This window comes from Eriocheir sinensis, chromosome 11 (assembly GCF_024679095.1).
Source record: "Eriocheir sinensis breed Jianghai 21 chromosome 11, ASM2467909v1, whole genome shotgun sequence".
NCBI classification, from domain to species: Eukaryota; Metazoa; Arthropoda; class Malacostraca; order Decapoda; family Varunidae; genus Eriocheir; species Eriocheir sinensis.
Genome location: NC_066519.1, coordinates 14,356,536 through 14,383,477, shown reverse-complemented (window position 1 = coordinate 14,383,477; position 26,942 = coordinate 14,356,536). Strand labels below are relative to the sequence as shown.

The 26,942-nt window shown below is 40.7% G+C and overlaps 1 protein-coding gene across 1 annotated transcript in view; it reads left to right on the top strand.

Moving 5' to 3' along the window:
- Nucleotides 1-26,942, top strand: part of LOC126997144 (protein tincar-like) — a 115,560-nt gene that overhangs the window by 13,165 nt on the left and 75,453 nt on the right. The window contains exon 3 of the mRNA XM_050858196.1: nucleotides 13,421-13,702. Coding sequence (XP_050714153.1) covers nucleotides 13,421-13,702 — 282 coding nt within the window. The remainder of the gene's footprint in view (nucleotides 1-13,420; nucleotides 13,703-26,942) is intronic.

Here is a 26,942-nt window from a genome sequence, read left to right as displayed (position 1 = left end):
TTCTTTGTGTGTGTGTTGAGAATTCAGAAGCCACGAAGAGCAAGGAACGAAAGATGAAAAATTAGTTAAAGTCTTACTGTGGTTTAATATGTATACTTTAACTTTGGAAATCATGTACAAGAAAATTAAATAGATCTTGTTTTCATGTATGTTTTGAGAATTGCCTTGAGAATTCAGTAGTCACGAAGGGGAAGAAACAAGAGATGAATAATTACATAAAATCTTACTGTAATTTAATATACTTCAACTCACTAGATTATGTACAAGAAAATTAAATAGTAGAGTTTCCTTTCGTGTTGGGAATTCTAAAATCATAGGAGCAAGAAACAAGAGATGAAGAATTGAATGAAATCTTACTGTAATTTAATATTCTTCAACTTCTGAGATTACACACACAAAAAAAAAAAATAGTAGAGTTTCTTTGCGTGTTGGAAATTCAAAAACCACAAGACCAAGAAACAAGAGATGAAGAATTAAATGAAATCTTACTGTAATTTAATATTTTTCAACTTATGAGATTACACACAAAAAAAATAAAGAGTAGAGTTTCTTTGCGTGTTGGAAATTCAGAAACCATAAGAGCAAGAAACAAGAGATGAATTAACTCAAACCTCACTATAATCTAATATACTTCAACTTCGAACACACAGAGAGGAGAAAATAAAAGCTTGAAACGAAAATCATAGAGGCAGCGAAACAAAAGCGAAGCGGCCGCAAGGGAACACTCTCGGGCGGAATTTCATGAACCTCAACCGCAAAGAATAAGTGGAAAACAGAAGTTATTGAAAAGTTAAACAAATGGACGATCGACCAAAACTGAACGTGCTGGGGCCGAACCCAACACGATATGAGGTTACTGTGAGGGGCTTAAGTTGAAGGTTCAGAAGAGACGATCCCTCTAATAAGCTCAGGCGTGAAAAAGAACGTAACTACAGCAAGGGAGGTAGGAATAAGCAACATCCAACATCTAACATCTACCACAAATGCCCTCCAACATCTCCCCAACTAAAATAAGCACAATTAGACCCTCCAGAAAAGAAATTAGGAAAGGTTAAGCGTGAAAAAGAGTGTAACCAGAGAAAAACAAGAGGGAACACGCAACACACCAACCCAGGACAGCTAACACAAAAGCTCTCCAATACCTCCCCAACTAGAAACACAATTAGACCCTCCAGAAAAGAAATTAGGAAAGGTTAAGCGTGAAAAAGAGTGTAACCAGAGCAAAACAAGAGGGTACATGCAACACACCAACCCAGGACAGCTAACACAAAAGCTCTCCAATACCTCCCCAACTAGAAACACAATTAGACCCTCCAGAAAAGAAATTAGGAAAGATTAAGCGTGAAAAAGAATGTAACCAGAGAAAAACAAGAGGGAACACACAACACGCCAACCTAGGACACCTACCACAAAAGCTCTCCAACACACATCCACCCAAAAGAAACAAGAAACCCCCCAAAAAGAAGCTAAAATTAAACCAAAAGAGCTCAAATATAGGAAAGAAACGTGACCAGGGCAAGACAAGGAGGCCCACACCACACAAAACACAAGACAGCTCCCACGAAACCTCTCCAGGAAGTCTTGAACGTGAACTTGATGACAGAGGCGCGAACAGATGAAGAGCTCCGGGGTCTCCTTTCATCTCGAGATTATAATATTCATTTCCGCGAACCCGCCGTCACAGCGAGGGAAGCGACGGTCGGATTTAGAAGAAAGTAGTCTTGCGGGAATGGCTTTAGGGATGAAGATTAAAGTTACGGCGTTGTGGAGGAGTGGAAGGTGTGGTTGTGTTTGACGTCCTCGGAACCTTTGTGTCTTTATATGTGGAACGGAAAGTCGATGTGGGAATGGCTCTGCAGGATCGAGAGTGAAGTTTAAGTAGACGGTTTGATTTTGCTTATCTATCTATCTATCTATCTCAGTTATTACTACCTCCTCTTTCATCTAAATATCTTATCTAACTAACTATCTCACCCATAACTACCTTCCCTCCATCTTATCTAACTAACTATCTAACTCATTTTACTATTACCTTCTCTGTCATATATATATATAGATATATATATATATATATATATATATATATATATATATATATATATATATATATATATATATATATATATATATATATATATATATATATATATATATATATATATATATATATATATATATATATATATATATATATATATATATATATATATCTATATATATATATATATATATATAGATAGCTATATATATATATACATATATATCTTATCTAACCTATCTCATCTCTAACTACATTTCCTGTATCTTAGCCAACTATATCACCTATAACTACCTTCCATCAATCTTACCTAACCATCTCCCTTCTCTAACTCTCCCTACCCTCCCTCTCAGCCTCTAAAACTCACGTAGCCATTCACACAACCGTAAGACAGGACCTACTACTACTACACGTACCCACAACACTTATCATTCATTCACCGTTGAGCCACTACCTACAAACCGCCAGCCACCCGCTCCCTCCACCCGTCTGTCTGCCCTGCCCTATCCCACGTTCGATCTCGCCGTCGTACTCCATGGCTAGCGTGTGTGTGTGTGTGTGTGTGTGTGTGTGTGTGTGTGTGTGTGTGTGTGTGTGTGTGTGTGTGTGTGTGGGTATGGGTTAAAGGTTCCAGAATGGTTTTATTGGGTTTAACTTTCCTGGAGTGATGTAAAGGTCAGAGTTGAGTGCCTTTGTTGGTGGTTTCATTTTTTATTTGTGTGTGTGAAGGGGGGGCGGGGGGAGGCGGAAGTGTGTGTGTGTGTGTGTGTGTGTGTGTGTGTGTGTGTGTGTGTGTGTGTGTATGTGTGTGTGTGTGTTTTCGTTTTTCATTAATCTGTTTCTGCTTCTACGTTTGTTTGTGTTTGTATGTTTGTAAGTATGTGAGTCTGTCTGTCTGTCTGTCCTTCTCACTTACTCTCTCCCTCTCCCTCTCCCTCTCTCTCTCCCTCCCTCCCTCACCCTCTCCCTCTCTCTCTTCGTCCAACCCGCCCCAAGAGAATAATAGTGTCAGAATAACGTGTAATATATAAACACGACACGATATTTATGCCACGGAGTCAGGTTTATCATACGAGCGAGTCCCCAAGTTTATATTATGCGAGGTATATTTTAGTCTGGGCGAATTTGTGGTATCGAGAATTTGACGGGATTTTGGTCGCACGCAAGACTTTAAGAGCACGTAATCCTTTTAGAGAGAGAGAGAGAGAAAGAGAGGGAGAGAGAAGGGGGGGAGAGTGAGAGGGAGAGAGAATAGACGTGGAATAAGTTTGTTTTGAAGTTTTTTTTTATTCTTTTCGTAATATTAAGAAAAGAGAAGAAAAATAAACAATGGGATGGAATTTGATTGGGATAAACTAATATGAGAGAGAGAGAGAGAGAGAGAGAGAGAGAGAGAGAGAGAGAGAGAGAGAGAGAGAGAGAGAGAATGTGTTTGTGTGGGATGCAGTTGTAAATCGCTTTGAATATAGTAAATAAATGCACAGATATATAACAGATGCCAAATGCGGGTATATTTATGATGTTTCCGACGATAATGCCAAAATATTAGTAACGTTTAGGTGCATTTAAAGTTAGGTGGACTGAATGAGTTTGAAAATAAGAGATAAACAGATGAAGAAAGAAAGAAAGAAAGAAAATAAAGCAGAAAAAATTATATGTTAGGTTTTGTAATAGTGTGAAATGTGGTTTGAAAATAATTAATTAACACGTGAATAAATAAATATACAGTGTTAGATGGTCGCAATAGGTTTGAAAATAATAGATAAATTGATGAATAAAGAATAAAAGAGGGAAACAAAAGAAAACAGAAAATGATAAATGTCAGGTTATAAAATAGTGTGAAATGTGGTTTGAAAATAATTAATAAACACATAAATGCAGTCCTCGTGTCGTCAAGGACGACAGTTCGTGATCCCACGCCCGTGCCTCGCCCGTTGATTTTTCAGCCGCCGCCCTAGTGGTCTAAAACTACTCACATGCTGTCTGTCCAGACTATCCAGCGACAACTAGATTCAAGGATCAAAATTCAGTTCTGGGAATGAGTGGGAGGGGCAATGCAAGCCATGCACCATTAACTATAACACCTGCGCCAGAACAGGCTGGGCTGACCATCCATCAGACTGGAATGATGAAGCCTTGGACCGACCATCAGGATCCACCGGGAAGAAGCCTACCGGCGCAATAGGCAGCAATGTAAAAAAAAAAAAATTGATAAATAAATAAATAAATAAACATATAAAAAGAGTATGATGGTCGCAATAAGTTTGAAAATAACAGATAAATAGGTGAATAAATAACGAAAGAAAAGAAAACAGGAAATGTTATATGTTAGGTTTTGAAATAGTGTGAAATGGGGTTTGAAAATAATTAATAAACACATGAATAAACAAATAGATAGAAAGAGTTTGATGGTCGCAATAGGCTTAATATGATAGATAAAATGATGATTAAGTAAAGATATAAAAAAGATAAACCAGAAAATAATATATGTTAGGTTTAGAAAAGGTGTGAAATGCAGTTTGAAAATAATAAATAAATACATAAATAATTAAATAAATGGATCACAGAGGCCAGAGAGTAATAATGGTTAAGTGCAGAGTGTTGGATGCAATGTGTTGGTTTGAATATGTAAACAAAACATGCAAATTGAAATAAATACGTAAACAAATAAATGTTCAAATAGCAAAAGCGAGATTTGTATTTTTTGTGGACGAATCAGTTTTGAAAAATAAATAACAGAAGCAAGATTTGTTGTTTCGGCAATAAATTCGACCTTTGATGTAATTTTAAAACGAGTGAGTTTTCTAGAACGAGACAAATCAGTATTAAGAAAAGAAAAATATTGAAAATTACACCAATTGCATATCAGAAAATCAGTTTTATAAAAGGGAAAAATTAAAAAGTGCACAAATAATTCATCACATCAGAGAAATTTGACTTACATATAATCAGAAAATCGGAGGAAAGAAATTTTTATGAATGAGAAATACGAAGAAAAAAGTACAATAAATAATAAATCAAATCACAAAATCAATTATAAAAGAAGAAAACAGAAAAAAAACGTTAAAAATATATCATCAGAAAATGGAAAGCAGGACAGTTATATAAAAGAGAATTATGAAGAAAAAAAAGTACAGCATATATTAAATCGAATCACAAAATCAATTATAAAAGAAGAAAACAGAAAAAAACGTAAAAAATAACATCATCAGAAAATGGGAAGGAAGAAAGTGTAACAAAATAGAAATACAAAGAAAAAGCACAACAAATAATCAATTACAAAGGAAAAGTATAGAAAAAGTAGACAAAAAACTATCAATCAAATAAAAAAAATCAATAATATAAAAAAGTAAAACATAAAAAAAGCACAAAAAATAAATAAAATCAGAAAATAAATTATAAAAAAAACGAAACAATAAAAAAACACTAAAACAAATTAAATAAAAAACATGTGGCTTTACTCTGTTTTATTTTAAGTCTCCGGCAATTACCAAAACGCACCTGCCGCCTCTACCTGTCCTGGCCGGGGCAATTAGGGCAAAAGTGAGGCGCGGGGTGATTAATGAGGACAGGTGGCGCAGGTAATATGACGCAGGTGATGGATGGAAAGCATGTGGGAAGTTATTGTGTTAGAAGTAAGGATTTTTTTTTTTTTTTTTTTTTTTTTTTACAGTAAAGGAAGCAGTTCAAGGGCAGAAAGGGAGACGTAAGGTGTGTGTGTGTGTGGGTCTCTTCTCTTTCCCTCCTTATTTTTCTGTTTCTTTCCCTTCCTCTTCTTCTTATCGTTCTTTCTCTCTCTTTCTCATACGTTTGTTTTTAATTTGTCTTTTCGTTCGGTTTCAATATTAATCTTTGTTTTCCCTTTCATAAGGTATTTTTTTTCTCTCTCACTGTCTGTCTGTATATCTGCCTGTCTATCTATAGGAGACGGAAGGTGGGTATTTTTCTCTCATCTCTTTCCCTCCTTATTTTTCCGTTTCTCTCTCTCTCTCTCTCTCTCTCTCTCTCTCTCTCTCTCTCTCTCTCTCTCTCTCTCTCTCTCTCTCTCTCTCTCTCTCTCTCTCTTTCATATGTTTATTTTTAATTTGTCTTTTCGTTCGTTTCAATATTTGTCTTTGTTTTCTCTTTCATAATATACTACTTTCTCTTTCTCTTTCCCTTTCCCTTCCTTTTCTTATTATCTTTTTATCTCTCTATCTCATATGTTTGTTTTTAATTTGTCTTTTCGTTCGTTTCAATATTTGTCTTTGTTTTCTCTTTCATAATGTACTACTTTCTCATTGTCTATCTATCAATCTGCCTGTCTATCTGTCAATTATCATACTAACAAACCATCTATAAAAATCCTTATTAAATATGTGCGTGTTTAACAGTGTAAGCCTCGAAATATTTGAGAGTATGAGCCAAAAATTCAAACTAGGGAGATTGATCGGGTTCTTTGAGTGGTTTTTTTTTTCACGTTCACGGTGCAGAAGCCTCGTCAAACTATCACTATACCCATAACACTACCCATGGAAATACTAACACAACCTCTACGAAAGCCTTACCAAATACTCACGACCTCTACGAAAGCCTTACCAAATACCCACGACCTCTACGAAAGCCTTACCAAATACCCACGACCTCTACGAAAGCCTTACCAAATACCCACGACCTCTACGAAAGCCTTACCAAATACCCACGACCTCTACGAAAGCCTTACCAAATACTCACGACCTCTACGAAAGCCTTACCAAATACCCACGACCTCTACGAAAGCCTTACCAAATACCCACGACCTCTACGAAAGCCTTACCAAATACCCACGACCTCTACGAAAGCCTTACCAAATACTCACTACCTCTACGAAAGCCTTATCCAATGTGTGCGTGTGTAGACCCCGAAATGTCTGGGCCTTTTAAAATTTCAAGCTACTTTATAAAACGCGACTATCAACACAACTTTTCGCCGCCTCCGTGACCAAACACAGTCGCCGTGTTGCCCGGGCAGGATGTAATTAAAAATGTATTTATCTTAATTCTCCGTGCGTTAGGAAGAGCAACTGTTGGCGCTGTTTATTCTGTCGTGGGGAAAAAATAACATACGCAAGCGATATTCAAATGCGTTGTGGATTAAGCGTAATCTGTAATCGCTCTGTACGCTGACTGTTTAAATCGTGCATGAAGTGTTTCCAGTTTATTAGCTTCGCAGAAATTATGTACATATGTTTAAATGACGCTGATTCAATATTTGCGTTCAGAAACACGCGTATTAGTACACTCTCTCCACATTTTTACTTATTTTTCTCTATTTTTTTTCATTCATTACGCCAAGAACTGTATTTTATTTCCTTATTATTATATCAACTTTATTTCCTTTTTTTTTTGTTATCAAGTATTTACGTTCACGGATACACTAAAGATACGCTGCTTCTATAATTACATTTAGAAATACTCAAATTACCATCTTATGTCGTTGGTGATTAAATATTTCTTTCGTGCATAAGTTGAAGCGACGCTGGTTCCTTATTTACGTTCAGAAACACGTAGATTACCTTGTTTTATCCTTGGTATTTAGTGTACGCCTTCTGTGTAAAGCGTGCATGAAATATCTGACGTTATTAGCTACGCAGGAATTATGTACATACGCTTAGTGACGCTGATTCTATAACATTCACGTTTAAATCATTAAGATTACTATGTCCTGTCGTTGGTTATTAAGTACTTCATTCATGAATAAGTTGCGGTGATCCTGCTTCTATATTTACGTTTAGAAACATGTAGATTATTATGTTCTGTTGTGGATATTAAGTATTAAGCTCATACGCTATACTGATGTTTTTTCTTCATGCTCGGAACACTCAAATTACCTTCCTTTTTCTCTCCTTCTGTTTTTGTCTGTGGGCGTTGAAGGATGTTTAAAATGTTTTCCAAAGTTGACATATAAGACATTAGACACGTTTTAGTTAGTATTTAGAAGTTTAGAAATAGGAAACAAGTTTTTGAATTTGCATCGTTTCATGTTTGGTATACTCTGTACATCACCTTCCACACACACACACACACACACACACACACGGTAACATCTCCCCTCCACACATACACACACATTAATACACCCATCCCTTTCCCATCCCACACACACACAAGGTAACCCCCCTCCACACATACATACACAGTAATACCCCCATCCCTTTCCCATCCCCCACACACACACGGTAACACACACCTCCACCCCCCCCACCCCAATCCCCCACACACAAACGCAGGGTACGCACGGCATTCCTCTCCCGCTCTTTTCCTCGGCGTTCCCAATTATCATTCACACCCTCGTTGGCAGATTGGCGGCTTTGTAGTGCTCCGGGTGACGACGCGCGACAATTAAAGACGAGGCGCGGCGGAGTCCCTCACGTGTATACTGCTGCAGCGTGTGAAGGTGTCGGGGGGGAGGGGGGAGGGGGGAGGAGGGGGAGTGAGAATGTGTGTGGGTGAGTGGGGGAAGGGTTGTGGAGGTATGTTAGAGTGGAGGGAGAAAAGGATTGGTAAAGGAGTTTGGGTGAAGCTATGTGGGTTGTGTTGGTGTGGGTGAGATGTCGGGGAGGAGGAGGGGTGTGAGAATGTGTGTGGGTGAGTGGGGGAAGGGTTGTGGAGGTATGTTAGAGTGGAGGGAGAAAAGGATTGGTAAAGGAGTTTGGGTGAAGCTGTGTGGGTTTGGTTGGTGTGGGTGAGGTGTCAGGGTTTATGTGGGGGGAGGGAGGAGCTATTTGAGAGGGCATCTGTGTAGGTGTGGGTGTGGGGAGGAGATGTGAAAGAGGCTCCAATCGCCCCTCAAGTGCTAGTCCTATTGCCGCGGCCATGGTATGTGGGCTACATCTCAAATCTTTCCTATCTACTCAATTCCGCCCTCGCCACGCTGTATTCCTGACCTCCACAACTTCTTTCCTTCGGCCAGTACAAAAACAAAGGTTCCAATCGCCTCCCTCCATGTGGTAGGTCCTAATATGTTCCCCGGGATGGCCGTGGGTCGTGGGCTGCGGCTCAAACCTTTCCCGAGGGAGTTTAAGGCTTCTCCAATTTTGCTGCGAAGGGATAAGGCGCCGCAGATGGAATGCTGCCGATCGTGGGGGCCTAGACTTTGATGTTCCTGGCGGCCTCTTGTTTTGGGAGTTCTAAAAGTCTACGGTACCGACGCTCCCTAGTTCAGTTACACCCGTTGAACGATACAGTGATCCCCCTCTTAAATTCTTCCTCAGTACTTCCTCTTCATTCTTCAAGTTTTCATTCCCCCTCTTCGGTTCTTCTTTTATTCTTCCTCTTCATTCTTCAAGTTTTCATTCCCCCTCTTCGGTTCTTCTTTCATTCTTCCTCTTCATTCTTCAAGTTTTCATTCCCCCTCTTCGGTTCTTCTTTCATTCTTCCTCTTCATTCTTCAAGTTTTCATTCCCCCTCTTCGGTTCTTCTTTCATTCTTCCTCTTCATTCTTCAAGTTTTCATCCCCCCTCTTCGGTCTTCTTTCATTCTTCCTCTTCATTCCTCAAGTTTTCATTCCCCCTTTTCTGTTCTTCTTTAATCCTTCCTCTTCCTTCTTCGTTTTCATTCCTTCTGCTACTGATTTTTCTTTCATCTTTTCCATTCTGTAAAAAAAAGAAGAAAAGAGGAAAATGCGTAAAGACTAACCGTTAAATTCTATATGTCATTTTTAGAACAGTTATAAGTACCTTATCTCAGCTCCCTTCCTCTCCTCATTCCCCTCTTTATTCTTCCTTGTCTCTTTCCTTTCTATTCTTCCTTCTATATCACCTGCTTCTCAGTTCCCCTTTAGATTAATAGGATACTTTTTATTTTACACACATGACAACTTTCCCTTTTTTTATATCTGCCGCTGGGGGAAATAAAACTATCCTTATTACTTTTTACCATCCCCCTCTAAGGAAAACTCTCGCCCCTTTAATATAGGCGGACGCTGGAGGCTGACGTTTAATGATCTGTGTGTTCTGCCCGCCACCCGTACGATAATTTACCTTAGAACTTAACCTGCAGTGATCATGTACCAAAACCGTAATTCTGAAGCTTCTATGATAAAGTTTAAGGGAACGTGTGTCTTGTGTAGCTTTGAGTGGATGTTTAAAGGGTTGTGTGTTTGATGGTTTGCGGTACTTGGGTTTAGCCGTTAGGGATTGTTTATTCTGTAGCGGGTATATGATGATTGTTAGCTTGGAATTGGTCTTTAGGGTGTGTTCTGTAAGGGTTGTGTGTTTGAGGGTTTGCGCTACTTGGGTTTAGCTGTTAGGGATTGCTTGTTCTACTTTATGGCTTTCTTTTATCGTATCTTCCTTTCTTCCGGTTCTATCTTTTCCTTCCGCTTCTTCCTTCCTTTCTCCTGCTTCTCTGTACTCTTTACTTCCTCTACTTCTCCCTCCTTCCTTCCGTCTGTTCTTCTGTTCCCTTCACTTTTTCCTTCCTTTCTTTCTACTGTTCTTTATCCTTCTTCATCTTCCCTATCTTCCTTCCTTCCTTCCTTTCTACTGTTTTTAATTCTTCTTCTTCTTCCTTCCTTGTTTCTCCCTCTTCTCTGTTCCTATACTTCCTCTACTTCTTCCTCCATCTTTCCTTTCTTCTGCACTCTCTCCTTCTTCTCCCCTACCTCCTTCCTTCCTTTCTTTCTTCCTTCTACATCCTGTTCTATTTCCTTCACTCCCTCCCTCCCTCCTCCTTCCTTCCTTCCTCCTATTTTCTGTTCTGTTCCCTTCACTTCTTCCTCTCTCTTCCATCCTAGTGCTTTCTCTTGTTCTCTTTCTTTCTTCTCTCCCTCCTTTCTTCCTCCCTCACTCTATTCTCCTCCTTCCCTACCTCCTCCATTTTTCCTCCTACACTCAGTCTTCCTCCCCCTCCCCCATCTCCTCGCTCACTCCCTCCCTCCTGGCCGCCATCATTCCGTAATTCCAATTCAACACAATGAACTTTGCTTACTCCGGGAAGGCCTCGTCCGCTTATAAATCGGCCGCTTCGTTCCGGGAAAAATTCTATTCCGAAAACCTTGGAACGCGATTATGGCAACACACGGCTACTTTTGGTAACACACGCACGCACACACGCACACTAACCCCCCCACCCCCCCCCACACACACACACAAGAAAACAAACACACGGAGGTAAATAAAGATACAAAAGCAAACATAGAAGGAAACAAACACTATTCATAAGTAAACAAAGAAGCAAAAACAAACAACAGCAACACACAGTCGAACAAACACACAAACAAACAAGGCTAAACAAACAAATAGACACATAGGGAACAAATAAAAGGGAACAAAAACAATAATAACACACATACACAAACACACACACACACACACAGAGAGAGAGAGAGAGAGAGAGAGAGAGAGAGAGAGAGAGAGAGAGAGAGAGAGAGAGAGAGAGAGAGAGACGGACAAAAGAGAGATACGAGGCTTCTTTTTACACACACGAGTTTCAGCAATATTTCAAGATGCACACAAACGTATTATCATATGTATCCCCTCATCCCCTTACCTGCCTTGCCCACTATAAAAAAAATACAACCTTCGCTTCACACACCGTCATCATACTGTCCCTTCTTCTTTCATTTCCCTTCCCATCGTATCAGTTCCTTTTTCCCTTCTTCCTTTCCCTTTCTCTCACACATCATCATTAAACCATCCCTTCGTCCCTTCTTCATTTTCCCTTCTATCATCTTGTTCCCTCGTTGTTGTTTTTTTTCCTTTTTTTCACTTTTATTTTTGCCTTCTTTCTCTATTTACTTCCTTTTTCTTCTCCATGTTAATTTATTTTTTCCTTTCCCTTCCCACTCTATCCCTCCTTCCTTCCTTCCTTCCTTCCTTTCCCTTCCCATCTATCCCTCCTTCCTTCCTTCCTTTCCCTTCCCATTCTATCCCTCCTTCCTTCCTTCCTTTCCCTTCCCATCCTATCCCTCCTTCCTTCCTTCCTTCCTTCCTTTCCCTTCCCATTCCATCACTCCCTTTCTTCCTTCATTTCCCTTCCCATCCTATCCCTCCTTCCTTCCTTCCTTCCTTTCCCTTCCCATTCTATCCTTCCTCCCACTCTTCCTTCCTTTCCCTTCCCATTCTATCCCTCCTCCCACTCTTCCTTCCTTTCCCTTCCCATTCTATCCCTCCTCCCACTCTTCCTTCCTTTCCCTTCCCATTCTATCCCTCCTCCCACTCTTCCTTCCTTTCCCCTCCCATCCTATCCCTCCTTCCTTTCCCTTTCCATCCTATTTCTCGTTCCATCCTTCCTTCCTTTCCCTTCCCGTCCTATCCTTCCTTCCTTCCTTTCCCCTCCCATCCTATTTCTCCTTCCATCCTTCCTTTCCTTTCCTATCCCATCGCTCTGCTATTCACTTAATCGCCTTTCCTCTTCCCGTCCCCATTTGTTAGTCATTCCATACATAATCCTTCCCTATTCTCACCTAAGGGAGTGACACTAATTTATATGTCAGGTCCTTGTAGCCCATAAATATATACACACGAGGGAATACACTCATTCTGAAACACGGCTTCTCTGACACGCGACGGCAAGGAGGCGAAGATATACGAGTTACGGGGTGGTTGTGGGGTCGATGTTGTGCTGTTCCGCTAAGCACTTTGAAGATTCCTGTATTAGTAATGATGGTGATGGTGATGTTGGTAGTGATGATGTTGTGGTAGTAGTGTAGCTCCATTTGATTCGCTTTAGAGTTTCACTTGAGTCTTGGTTGTTAGGTGGTCATTAGGGCAGTAAAATAATAATAATAATAATAATAAAATAATAGTAATAATAAAATAAAATAAATAAAATAAAATAAAATAAAATAATAATAATAATTTGACCTCTCTTTTGACCTTTTCTGTTTGCATTTGAGGAAGCAGCGATTAACGGACTTTTTGTGTGTTTTTTCTCTGTTGATTTTTCCCTTGAGCTGTTTCCTTTGCCGTAAAAATAATAATAATAATAATAATAATAATAATATCCCTTGGTGTATGCCTGGTCTCATTGCTGTATATATTCCCTTCACTCAGGTCTATTCGGAGAGGCAGCAGTGTTACTCTTCTTCGTTCATAACTGTATTTTCAACCGTAATTTCATCTCTTCGTGCATTCCTTGATCTCACCGCTTTATTTATCTCCCCCTCAGGTCTATTCGGAGAGGCGGCAGTTACTTTTTTTTTTTACAGCCAAGGAAACAGTTCAAGGGCGTAAAGAAAAATATAAAAACAAAAGCCCACTACATACTGCCCCTGAATAGAGGTCAAAGGAGTGTCCAAAAAGAGAGGTCAATTTCGGGAGGAGAGGTGTCCTGATACGTCGTTCATAACTGTATTTTCAACCGTAATTTCATCTCCTCGTGTATTCCTTGATCTCACCGCTTTATTTATCTCCCCCCTCAGGTCTGGTCGGAGCGGCAGCCGTCTTGCTCTTCTTCTTCTTCGGAGCCGCCGTCTTCAAGATCGGGAACTTCGCCAACGACGGCTACCGCTTGGGCGTGCAGGACGGGGCGTGCTCCCGCGATGCGCCGCCGCTGCCCGGACCGGCGGGGGGTCTCGTGCGCGGCGCCTGGCTGCACGGAGGCCCCACGGCGCCCTTCCTGCACCTGCTCGTCGCCCACTTGCTCATCGTGGCCAGGCTGGTGATCGAGGCCGCGGCAACCAAGGCAACTTTCCTGCCCGAGAGTAAGTGGACCAGCTGTCATTTTTCTTTTTCACTAGACTCGTTTTTAACCCTTGACCTTATTTTCCTTCTACTTTTCCTTTATCACTCTCAATCCTTAGGGCCATATTTTTAAACATTTCTGCGCCCAAGAACACGTAATTTGCTAGTCTCTCGTGGGAGTTTAGGGTATTTCCAGGGGTACTTTTATGACCCTGGTGGTAGTCTGAGCCTTCTTCTGTACCGTGAACCTAAAAGAACACTCATTAGAACTCGATTAACCTCCTTTTTGGCCTTTGGAAATAGTTGGTGTGAGGGGCGGGAGCATCTGACAATACCAACCTTAGTCCCTTCCATCTTTTCCTCGTGTTTTTCATTTAATTTTTCCCTTGAGTTATTTTCCTCTTGACTTTATTTTCCTCGTATATTTTTCCATCTGCTTTTTCCCTCTCAATCATTTAACCTTTGACCTCATTTTCTTTGTATCTTTCATTTCATTCGTGTTTTCCCTCTAAATGCTTTTCTCCTTTTATTCATCTACTGGTTTCCCTGTGGTGATATATTTTCTCTTTTACTTTTTCCGCTTATTTTCCTTCTCGGTTCATATTTCTCTTCCTTCTCCATGTTTCCTCTACTTTCTTTTTCTCTGGGGTTTTAATTTTCATCTATGTATCTGTTTCTCTGTCTTTTCTTTCATATTCGATATTTCATTCATTCATTTCTCCTCTCTCGCTCACTCTCTTGCTCTCCCTTCCTCCCTCCCTTCCTCCCTCTCTCCCTCTCTCCTCCCCTTCATCCCTCCCTCCTCCCCTTCCTTCCTCCCTCTCTCCCTCTCTCCTCCCCTTCATCCCTCCCTCTCTCCCTCTCTCCTCCCCTTCCTCCCTCCCTCTCTCCTCCCCTTCCTCCCTCCCTCTCTCCCTCTCTCCTCCCCTTCCTCCCTCCCTCTCTCCCTCTCTCCTCCCCTTCCTCCCTCCCCGTCTCTCTAACAACCCAGCTTCAATACCAATTTCATACACCCTGTGAACCCAAATCTCATCTCCATAATCCGACCCGCTTACTCATGTGACATCACCTTTCCCTTTATATCTACCTTATTTCACATCACACGACCCTCGCCGCCTCTTAAAAGGACGCCTGGCTCATTGGGGAAATAGAGAACACGCCCGGACAAGGTATAACACCCCCCCAACACCTCCCAAATACACCCCAATATCCTGTTCCTTCGCGTGTATTAGGTTTCGTTCCCGCCGCTGGCAATAGATGGCGCTGAGTGGCGTCTTCGCGGCTGGGTGAGCAGTGAGACGTCTTCAGGCTCGCCTTACCTTCGCTTACTCTGCTGTGTGGCATGTCTTACCAGCCTTGTCACGGGGATGCAAACTGTACCCACTGTAGAAGCCGGGAAGTCTGTTTTGGATACATTTGGACCAGGAGAAAAGAGAGGATGAAGAACACGAAGAGAAAAAGAGAGACAGAGAGGCACCCATTTTAGAAGCTAGGAACGTTCTTTGGGATGCATATGAACCACAAGGAAAGAGACAGACAGACAGACAGAGTATAAGACATAAATGTAAACGACACCCATTTTAGAAGCTAGGAAGGTTCTTTGGGATGCATATGAGCTACAAGAAAAGAGATAGACAGAGAATAAGACAGAAATATAAACGACACCCATTTTAGAAGCTAGGAAGGTTCTTTGGGATGCATATTACCTACTAGGAAAGAGACAGACAGTTTAAGACAGAAATGCAAACGACACCCATTTTTAGAAGCTAGGAAGGTTCTTTGGGATGCATATCAGCTACTAGGAAAGAGACAGACAGACAAACAGACAGACAGACAGAGGGAGTTGCAGGTGCCCGAACGCTGGTGGCCTTTGATCAGACACGAGTTTCTGCAAGAGTGTTCGCGACGCTCAATTTAATTCCGGGAAAGTTTAAGTTCCTCCCCCCCCCCCTCCTTAACCCCCCCCCCCCCCTCCCTTTCCTCGTTTGATATCCCTCCTCGTCTTCGTCTCTGCTTCCCTTTCCTGGATAGATAGACAGATAGATACAGAGGAGGACAAATAGATAGGTAGATAAAAAGTTCTCCTAATCTTATTCTTCCTTCCGTCTCATTCGCTAGATGGAGATAGACGAATAGATAGACAGGTAGATAGTTAAGTTAGCTAATGAAAAGATAGATAGATAGATAGATAAACATATTATTCTTGGTGTTCCTCTCCTTTCTGTCCTTTTTGCATTGATAGATTGACAGACAGATAAATACAAGCATACCTAAAGACAGACAGATAGACAGACAAAGTAAGGTAAGGAAATGGACAGAAAGATTGACTGACAGATGGGATGTGAGTTTTTTATTGTTTTTTTGTTGTTTTATTTTTTCGTCTTTACTCGAATTTTGTCATTTTCATTTTATTCCACTTTTCCTTCTCTTCTTCCTCCTCCTCCTCCTCCTCCTAGATCGTTTTACTTTGATGCAATCGCCTCCATTTTACCTCATTTCGTATCCTCTTCTTTCTTCCTCTCTCTCTTTCTTCCCTCTTTCTTCCTTCTTTCAATTTCCTCCGTTTTCTTCATTTTATCTTTTTTTTTTTTGGCTTCCTTATTAAATTTACTTTCTTTTTAACTTTTTAACTTTTTTTTATTTTGTCTTCGTCAACTCTCTCTCTCTTTCTTTACTAACTTCTTTACTAACTTTTTCTTTTATTTTCTGCCAGTCTTTTTTCGTCACTCGAGTCTTTTCCTTTCTTCTTTTATTTTTTTTCTTCTCATTACATTTTTTTCTCTCTTTCCTTAACTTTACCTAATTATCCTTTGACACTTAGTTCGTTTCATCTCATTTTCTTTCTTTCATTCTTTCTTTCTTTTCCTCGTCAGTTTAATTTATTTTCCGTTCTGTCCTGTCATTTTCGTTCCCTTAGCTTAAGTCTGCTTTTTAGTTTTATTTGTTTATTTTTTTTTCCAATTCTTTACTTTCCATTCTTTCCTGTTTGCATTTCCGTCTGAAACATATAATCATTTTCTTTTCCCTTTTTCTCTATCCCTCTATCTTTCCTTTTTCTCTCTTTCCTCTCTTGTCTTTCTTTCCTCATCATCTTTCCGTTTTTCTTTCTCTCATTTTCTCTCAGTCTTTTCTCCTCCCTATTAGCCGGAAAGACGAAGCAATAAGCCTGACCTTTGTTAAACCCGCTTTGGTATGAGTGGACATGACAATATCCCTTGCTCTCCTTTTGTCGCTCTCTTTCCACCTCTCTCCCTCTGTCTCTGTCCATCTCTCAACCTAACCAGAGCCTCACGTGTATAAGTCTCCCTTGTCTCTCCTTACCTCTTGTCAAGTGTGCAGATCTCGTGTCCACGCCAATTCCAACCTATTTCTGATCTTGTACCCGTTGAAGTGAAGGAATAACTTGCACAACGAGTAATTAAAAGTTCATATTTGTGCTGTCTACGCTATACACATCTCTCATATTAAATGAACCCGTAGACATGCCCAAAGGTTAGGTATAAAGGGAAGTCTGACAAGCTCCAATCCTGCTCTTGGTTTCGTCGAATAAAAGATACAGAGAACTTAAGCGGTAGGAGATTTATTATACAAGTCTTCCTCGTTGATATTTCCGCGGTTTCAGCTGAACTCATAAGAAAACAAAAGCAGAAAAGTTATAAAAAAAAAAGTAGTTTGTCTTGTTTTGTCGAATCAAAAGAATAGAGAACATAAATGACAATTGGATTAAAATGCTGTCTTTGCAATTTATGTTTCCGCGGTTTCAGCTGAACGTGTAAGATTAAATAAGCATAAAAGTTAAAAAATAGTTTGTCTTGTCTTGTCGATTCAAAAGAAAAGAGAACAATTTAGAAGACAGCGAAAACAATATAGCAGAGAACGGCACTAGATTTAAAATACAGTCTCTGCCATTTATATTCCCGTGGTTTCAGCCGAACTCATAAGAAAACAAGAGCAGAAAAGTTAAAAAGAAAAGAAAACAATATAGAAGACAGTGAAAACAATATAGCAGAGAACGGCACTAGATTTAAAATACAATCTCTGCCATTCATATCCCCGCGGTTTCAGCTGAACGCGTACAGAAAAAGCAGAAAAGTTTAAAAAAAGATGGGTCAGACCTTCCGTGGAAAATTTATACAGCTTGTTAGTCTCGATTGAACCCGGACTGATAAACCAGACCAGTGATTTTTAAGCGACCGTGACCCGCGCTGGATGTCAAATCAGCGCTGGAGATCAATGTGGATGGAGCTTGTCAAAAAAATAATAATAATCGTGATGAAGAAAAGGTTTGCCCCGGACGCGAATTTTCCCTTCTCTGTACGGATATGTGACGCCCACTCTTGAACAGGCTAGGATAGGGTAGGTTAGGCTAGGTTAGATTAGGTTACGTCAGGTTAGGTTAAATGTGTTGGGTTAGGTCAGGTCAGATTGTCAGGTTAGGTCAGATTAGGTTAAGTCAGGTTAGGTTAGGTCAGATTAGGTTAGGTTAGATTAGGTTAGATAAAGTCAGGTTAGGTTAGGTCAGATTAGGTTAGGTAAGGTAAGGCTAGGTTAGGTCAGGTCAGGTTGTCAGGTTAGGTTAGCTTAGGTTGCGTCAGGTTAGGTTAAGTCTGGTTAGGTTAGGTAAGGTAAGGCTAGGTTTGGTCAGGTCAGGTTGTCAGGTTAGGTTAGCTTAGGTTACGTCAGGTTAGGTTAGGTCTGGTTAGGTTAGGTAAGGTAAGGCTAGGTTAGGTCAGGTAAGATTGTCCGGTCAGGTTAGGTTAGGTTGGGTCAGGTCAGGTCAGGGAGAGAGATTGGACATATGCGCTCCGGACGCGTTCATTTCAGACTTCATCAGCGTCATAAATTCCACACTTGTATTTTTTCCCCTGATATGAGAGCTGGAGATTTACACGGAAGAGGAACAATGAAGGAAAGTAATTACATGTGATGAAGGATCGCGGGAATATTTCAGTAAGTTTCCGGGAATAAATTTAATAAAGATAAGTGTTGATTCCTCTTATGTGAGCATCGTAATGAAGTGCTCAGTAAAGGTGTATTTCTTCAACCGTGTAATTAAAACCGAGACCGAGAGTAATTAGAGGTGATGAAGGATCCTTGGGAATGTTTGAGCAAGTTTCCAGGTAAAAAGTTAATGAAGATAGGTGTTAAATTCCTCTTAGTTGTGTATTGTAATGAGGTACTTCGCAAAGGTTCATTTCTTACAGTGTCTTTAATTGGAAATACATTGAATTTAAAAAACAACTTGAAGCAGAAGTCCCATTTATTATTTGCCAAAAAGTTTATCGCCTTTATACTATCTTTATAAAAAAAATCTAATAAATGTCAGCCTTAATAGTGAGACACGGATATAAAGCGGCTGTTTGGGTTAATAAAAAAGGTATATTTAATCTTGAAAAAGTATATGAAAGGCCAAAAGGGAGTGGCTTAAAAAATATAAATAGACAACATGGCAAATTTTAATAGCCATCCGACAGTGAATGAGGATGAAAATGAATGGATTATTGAGTTTGCGTCGTCCTTAAACAGGGACGTCCTTCCTAAATTTATACTGATTTAAAATGCATATTCTCCCGAAAGCCTTTCCATAATTTAAACTGAAGTAAAAAAATGCATATTCTCCCAAAAGCCTTTCCATAATTTAAACTGAAGTAAAAAAATGCATATTCTCCCAAAAGCCTTTCCATAATTTAAACTGAAGTAAATGAAATACATATGATTGTCCCAAGAGTCTTTCCACAATTTAAAAGGAAGTAAGAAAGGGAAGTTGTGTTGTCATTTAGCGTTTCCACAATTTAATAAAGTCAAAAATCTGTCCGTTTCAAAAGTTTTACGTCAATTTAAAATAGAAATAAGAAAACATGGCAAATTTTAATAGCCATCCGACAGTGAATGAGGATGAAAGTGAGTGGATTGCTGAGTTTATATCGTCCTTAAACATTAACGTACTTCTTAAATTTATACTTAACCCTAAAAACAATGCTTATTCCCCCTAAATCCTTTCCATAATTTAAACTGAAGTAAAAAAAATGCATATTGACCCCTCTTTCGGCCACCTCATTGGATTCTTTTTAGGAGCAGCGAGTGGCGGGCTTTTTTTATTATTGTTTCCTTTTTTGTGCCCTTGAGCTGTCTCCTTTGTTGTAAAAAAAATATGATTGTCCTAAGAGTCATTCCACAATTTAAAAGTAAGAAAGGCAAGTTGTATTGTTCATTTAGCGTTTCCACAATTTAATGAAGTCAACAGTCTGTCAGTTTCAAAAGTTGTACGTCAATTTTTTCCTCACCTATTGATGAAAACCAGTGTATGTCTTCCCCAACAGGCCAACCGAACCTGCTTTCAGACACTTAACAGCTACGAGCGTTGACTAACAGAATATTGGATTGCATTAACGCTCATACTCGGATGATACATTAAGCGAAACAGGTTCAGCCGAGCGTTATTAATATCCAATTTAGGAACCTCTCGCTTACTGGCCAACCAAAGCTGCTGCGTACACGTTATTGAGGCGAGAACTGACCAGCGGGAAATTGGAATGTATCAAAGAATATGTTCAAAGATAACGCATAATATACATCCCTACCATCGTTACAGGCTAATTGAAATGCGTGAAATAGAAATAGTCAAATGTAAACTATTTTCAAACACCTAATTAATGCGAGGACTGACTAAGCAGAAAATTGGAATGTATTAAAGAATATGTTCAAAGATAACGCATAATATACATCCCTAGCATCGTTACAGGCTAATTGAAATGCATGAAATAGAAATAGTCAAATGTTAACTGCTTTCAAACAATTCCCGGAACTGACCTCTCTTTCGGCCACCTCTTTGGATTCTTTTTGGGAGCGGCGAGTAGCGGGCTTTTTTTATTATTGTTTCCTTTTTTTGTGCCCTTGAGCTGTCTCCTTTCTTGTAAAAAAAAAGCCTAAATATATACTGCAAGGACTGACTAAGCAGGAAATTGGAGTGTAATCAAGTCTATTTTCAAAGATAACGCATAAAACAACATCTCTACCATCGCTAAAGACTAACTGAAAAGCGTAAAAAGAAATCGCCTAACATAAACTGCTCTCAAACACATAATTACTGTGCGAGGATTGAACAAAAGGGCGAAATTGACCTCTCTTTTTGGACACTCCTTTGACCTCTATTCAGGAGCAGTAAGTAGCATGCTTTTTTTTTTTTCTTTACGCCCTTGAACTGTCTCCTTAGCTGTAAAAAAAAATTAAAAATAAAGATTGACGCATACTTTTGAAGGTTAGGCATAGCACTTCATTTGGACGATCGCTGAAAACTAATTGGAATGTGCAAAATAGTAACTGTCAAATAGAAACTGTATTCAAAAACCCAATTTCCGCGAGGACTGAACAAAAGGGAAATTGGGATATACTGGCGCATACTTTTGAAGGTAAGGCATAGCACTTCATTTGGACGATCGCTGAAGACTAATTGGAATGTGCAAAATTGTAAATGTCAAATAGAAACTGTATTCAAAAACCCAATTTCCGCGAGGACTGACCAGACAGCAAATTGGGATGTAGTGAACTGTATTTTTTAAAGATAACGCATAATAATTCATATCTACCATGACTACAGACTAAGTGAAATCGCAAAATAGAAAATGTCAAATTGGAACTGCTCTCAAACACCTAATTACTGCGAGAATGGACCAAACAGGATATCGAGATGCATACAACAGAGAGATTACATATATTTTGGCAGGCAAAGCTTATTATTAACAGATTCATTCCTCCATTAACAAGCACCAATTCAGACACGTGTCCATTGTAGGCGAATCAAACCTGCTTGCCAATCCGTAATGACATCGACGCAGCGGGGTGAATGTGACTGAGGAATTAGAATCTTTATTACTATGGTGACCAGGATCATCACTATAAGCACTAGTATCACCATTACCACCACCATTGCCATCTCTACAGCCCTCATCACCATCACCACCATCACCATAGCATACAAGAGACAGGGAACATACACAACACAACACAACACACACACACACACACACACACGCAAAACACAGACTCCCCCTTCCCCCTCCACCCCACCCCAACACCACACACACACACACACACACACACACACACACACACACACACACACACACACACACACACAGACTCCCCCCCTCCCCCCCCTCCCCCCCTCCACCTCCCCCCCAGACACACATACCAGCGCAGATTCATGATCCAGGCGGCCGTGTTTACATAATCCTCGGCCTGGGTCTGGAATACTGATTGTCCCAGCGTGTTGTGGCCGAACCAAGCCTCAGCGGAGCATAATGGGCGGCCGCGATCCCTCTCAATATGCTCCTTTGTACGACCGGAATGCTAAACCCCCTTGAGCTATACATGGAAAGGGGTTGGATGCCGTATGCTAAACCTCCCCTTGATGACTCCTGCGCCGGTGACTGTCTGATTGGGTGAAGATTTGAGGGTGAAGAGAGGACGAAGGGAGTTGTTGTTCTGCCATACGGTGTTGCTTCGTCAATAGAAAGGTCTTGAGGGTAGGAAGGAGGAGGTAAAGCATGTGTTAGGCCTTATATAGTAACTTGAAGCACCTGCCAGATAAGTACGAGGAGGAGGAAAGTAAAGAATGAGAAGATTAAGGAAGAATTTTGTGTGTGAAACCATATACAGAGACTGACAAATGTGTTCTACCTTCCATAGCGACTTGTAAACGCCTGCCAGATAAATATGAGGAGGAATGATAAGGGAGGAGGAGGAAGAATGAGAAGGAGAAGGAGAAGGAAGAATGTTGTGCGTGAAATTTTATAGAGACTGATGAATGTCCTCTACCTTCCATAGCAACTTGTAAACACCTGCCAGATAAGTATGAGGAGGAATGATAAGGGAGGAGGAGGAAGGTAAAGAAGGAGAAGGAGAAAGTTAAGGAAGAATTTTGTGTGTGAAACCATATACAGAGACTGACAAATGTGCTCTACCTTCCATAGCGACATGTAAACGCCTGCCAGATAAGAAGACGTAAGGAAGAAGAAGATTAGGAAGGAAGACGAAGAAGAGGAGGTTAGGGAAGAAATATGGGTGGAATCTTGCGTGTGTAAAAACCTTAAATAGTGACATACAGAGACTGACAAATGTGCTTTACCTTCAGTGACTTGTAAACGCGTGCCAAATAAGAAGACGTAAGGAAGAGAAACATTAGGAAGGAAGATGAAGAGGAGGAGGTTAGGGAAGAAATGTGGGTGGAATCTTGCGTGTGTAAAAACCTTAAATAGTGACATACAGAGACTGACAAATTTATTCTACCTTCCATAGCGACATGTAAACACTTGCCAGATAAGAAGACGACGTAAGGAGGAGGAAGATAAGGAAGGAAGACGAAAAGGAGGAGGTTAGGGAAGAAATGTGGGTGGAATCTTGCGTGTGTAAAATGTTATATAGTGACTTCTACACCCCAGACAAATTACTAACTGAAGAACACGAGAGAAAACGGAAGAAAAAAAAGAAAACGAGAAAACAGCCTTGGTTACATTGGAACCTGTGCAAATCTGCATGCCATTCCCCTAAACTCTTATACAAACACGCTTTTCGCAGAAGATAACAACATAAGGAGTGTGATGGCTCGTCTTAAACCTTCCGTGCTAACTCCAACGCGCCTTAGAAAGATACCCCAAAGAACCTTAGAAGAAGAAAGGAAAGAGGAGGAGGAGGAAGAAGAATAGAGAGATCGTAGAAGCTTAGGAAAGGCTACATATCGCCCTGACAACTCCCTGATCCTTAATATACAAATGTTGCGCAAGGGATAAGAGAGTTAGGGAGGGTGGGAGAGGAAGGGAGAGAAGGGGATGAGGCAGTGAGGAAGGCCAGTATTATCAGACGCTTCTACCTCCCACATCAACTATAACCAAAGGCCGAAAAGGTGGTCAATCGGGTTCTAATGAGTGTTTCCTAAGGTTCACGGTACAGAAGAAGGGTCACACTACCACCAGGGTCATCAAGCTACCCGTGGAAGTGCCCAAAACGCATAGGAAAGCCTCGTCAAATATGTGTACTTGGGCGCAGAAATGTTGAAGAGTACGCCCCCGAGTTGCTGCCTTCCCCGTGCTAACTCCCTCCCTCCTTATCGTCTGTTTCCGGCGCTCAGTGTAATTATTCGCAGCGGCTGATGAGCTTTCAATTTGTATGGTAATTGACGTGTTGTGTGAGGAGAGAGAAGGGGGAATCTATGGAGAGAGAGAGAGAGAGAGAGAGAGAGAGAGAGAGAGAGAGAGAGAGAGAGAGAATAAACGAAAAGAGGATAAAGAATTGGAAGAAAGGAAGGAGGAAGAAAAGAGAGAGAGAGAGAGAGAGAGAGGAGGAAGAGAATAAACGAAAAGGGAATAAGACAATGGAAGAAAGGAAGGAAGGAAGGAAGAAGAGGAGTGAAAGAAAGTAATATGAGAGAGAGAGAGAGAGAGAGAGAGAGAGAGAGAGAGAGAGAGAGAGAGAGAGAGAGAGAGAGAGAGAGAGAGAGAGAATAATTACGTGTTTTAGATCTACATATATCCGTTTCTGTATGCGTGTGTGCGTGCGTGCGTGACAAACAAACACAGATCGACAGACAGCTGGACAAACAAACAAACAAACAGGCAGTAAACAAACCCATCTCGATAAACAAACAAACTAACCGACAGGAGTTCATAAAGTACGATGTTATGTTTTCCACGCATTTTTTTGTAAACACACACACACACACACACACACACACACACACACACACACACACACACACACACACACACACACACACACACACACACACACACACACACACACATACATACATACATACATACATATTTAACCAAAGAGACAATAACCAATAAAGATGAAAGTGGATGAAGATAAGTAAATAGATAGTTTGAGAAATAGATAGACAGATAGATTGATAGATAGATATATTTATGGATAGACAGATTGATAGATAGATAGATAGATAGATTGATTGATAGATAGATAAACAGAAATAGATAGACATGAAGTTAAAAGATATATGTAATTCTAGCTTGGGTGTTAGAAAGAAGGAAAGAAAGAAAGAAAGAGAAAGGAAAAATAAAGAATAAAAGACGAGATCAAAACGAAAGAAGAAGAAAAGAGACGAAAGAAGAATAGAGAAAAACAAAACAAAGAAAAACACAAACAAAAACAAACAAACAAACAAATAAACAAAAAAAATAATCCACCACAAAAACAAACCCTATCAACCAACCGACACACTTATCTAGCTAACTAACCGACGACGGACAGCAACGGACGGACGAGGTTTCTGACGCTAAGCAGATAAACCCTCGCGCACCTCCCCTTCTTAACCTGATCCCGCCGCCAACACCCCTGCGACCCTCCCCTCGTTTGCCTAATGAAGTGGTGTCGCTGGAAGAGTTGATCGGCTTGTGTTTACCGCGTTACCGAGGCTTGCTATGAGTAAGGATTGAGTTCACGCCTATATAATTTCTTGCTAGGAGGGAGAGAGAGAGAGAGAGAGAGAGAGAGAGAGAGAGAGAGGGAGTTAGTGAGTCAGGGAGGGATGGAGTGAGAGATTGTTAGAGAGAAAAGAAAGAAAGAAGGAGGAAAAGGAGAGAGAGAAAGAAAGAAAGAAAGAATGAGGATAGAAAAGAAAGTAGAGAAAAGAAGAAAACAAGATAAATAGATAGAGAGAAAGAAATAGATAAGGAGAGAGAGAGAGAGAGAGAGAGAGAGAGAGAGAGATGATTTTAAACCTGACAGAAAAAGAAAGCCGGAAAGGAAAATGTAAATCAGGTATTATTCAAGCATACATTTCATTCGCTTGATATTCCATCCATCTCTACGAAAACTAGTACAGAAAAACACTCCTCTCATCCCTCTTCAAACCCACCTTTCCCACGCCAATTAGGGTCCACCTGAGCAGCTTCCCGCCCCGAACTTCTGACGCACGACGCAACTTCCCGACAATTAGTCTTCGCTCTCTTTCGGCTGTTCTTTTCGGCGCCAGTAATTAGATTCCGCCGGTGAAATATTTCGCGCTCCGGAGCCTCGGGCGGGGAGAAGGCGTCGACTTAATTAAATCATTCCCGCCCAAAACTTGACTTGCCAATCATGCTTTCAATTATCAAGCGGGAAGAATATGGACAGGCTTCAGGCTTCAGGGAGGGAAAGAAAGGTGCGTGGGAGATCTGGGAAGGGGAAGTAAAGAGACGAAGCGAAAGAATGAGGAGAAATATACAGAAAAGGAGAGAATATTAGACGCTTATCACGGGGGAAGAATATGGACAGGCTTCAGGCTTCCGGGAGGGACAGAAAGGTGCGCGGGAGATCTGGGAAGGGGAAGTGAAGAGATGAAGCGAAAGAATGAGAAGGTATATACAGAAAAGGAGAGAATATTAGACGCTTATCACGGGGGAGGAATATGGACAGGCTTCAGGCTTCCGGGTGACGCTCTGTTCCTTACGGGGAAGGGAAAGAAAGGTGCGTGGGAGATCTGGGAAGGGGAAGTGAAGAGACGAAGTGAAAGAATGAGAAGGAATATACAGAAAAGGAGAGAATATTAGACGCTTATCACGGGGAAAATATGGACAGGCTTCATGTTTCCAGGCGACCCTTTGTACCTTACGGGGGAGAAGAAAAAAGGTGCGTGGACGATATGGGACAGGGATGAGAGGAGAAAGAGCGGAAGAAAGAGAGAAGAAGAGGTAGGAGTAAACAGTATAGGTTACGAGGGATACTAGACTATAACAGTGATAAAAGAAATGAACATAAGGACAGAAGGCAAAAGAACTATGAGAGGAAGAGAAAGTGCAGAGAAGGAGCAAGAAACAAAAAGGGGGAAGATAGGGACTTATTTTTATTTATTTATTTATTTATTTATTTATTTTTACGTTTTGACCTTTGACGCTGGTAGCCTTTTCTTGGTGGGGCCTGGTGATCTGCCCCACCCCGTTGTGGCGCAGGCTAGTGTTTTATATTGGCGCCATCCTGCTCTGCTTATGCTGCCCCGTGGAGCTCTTCTTTGATCATCTTTTAGAGAAAGAATACAGAGTTCGGGTTGATAGCTGGTCTTCAGGACAGCATGTGGGTAGTCTTGGGCCACTCGGCGGTGACTGAAAAATTGCCAGCTTGTTTGTAGCAGCGGGGAGGACTCGAACTTGTGCCACCGCGAATTAACGAGGTATGAACGTCTGATTTTCTTTCTTCTACGGGTTGATTGGCGGTCTTCAGGACAGCATGTGAGTAGTCTTGGGCCACTCGGCGGTGACTGAAAAA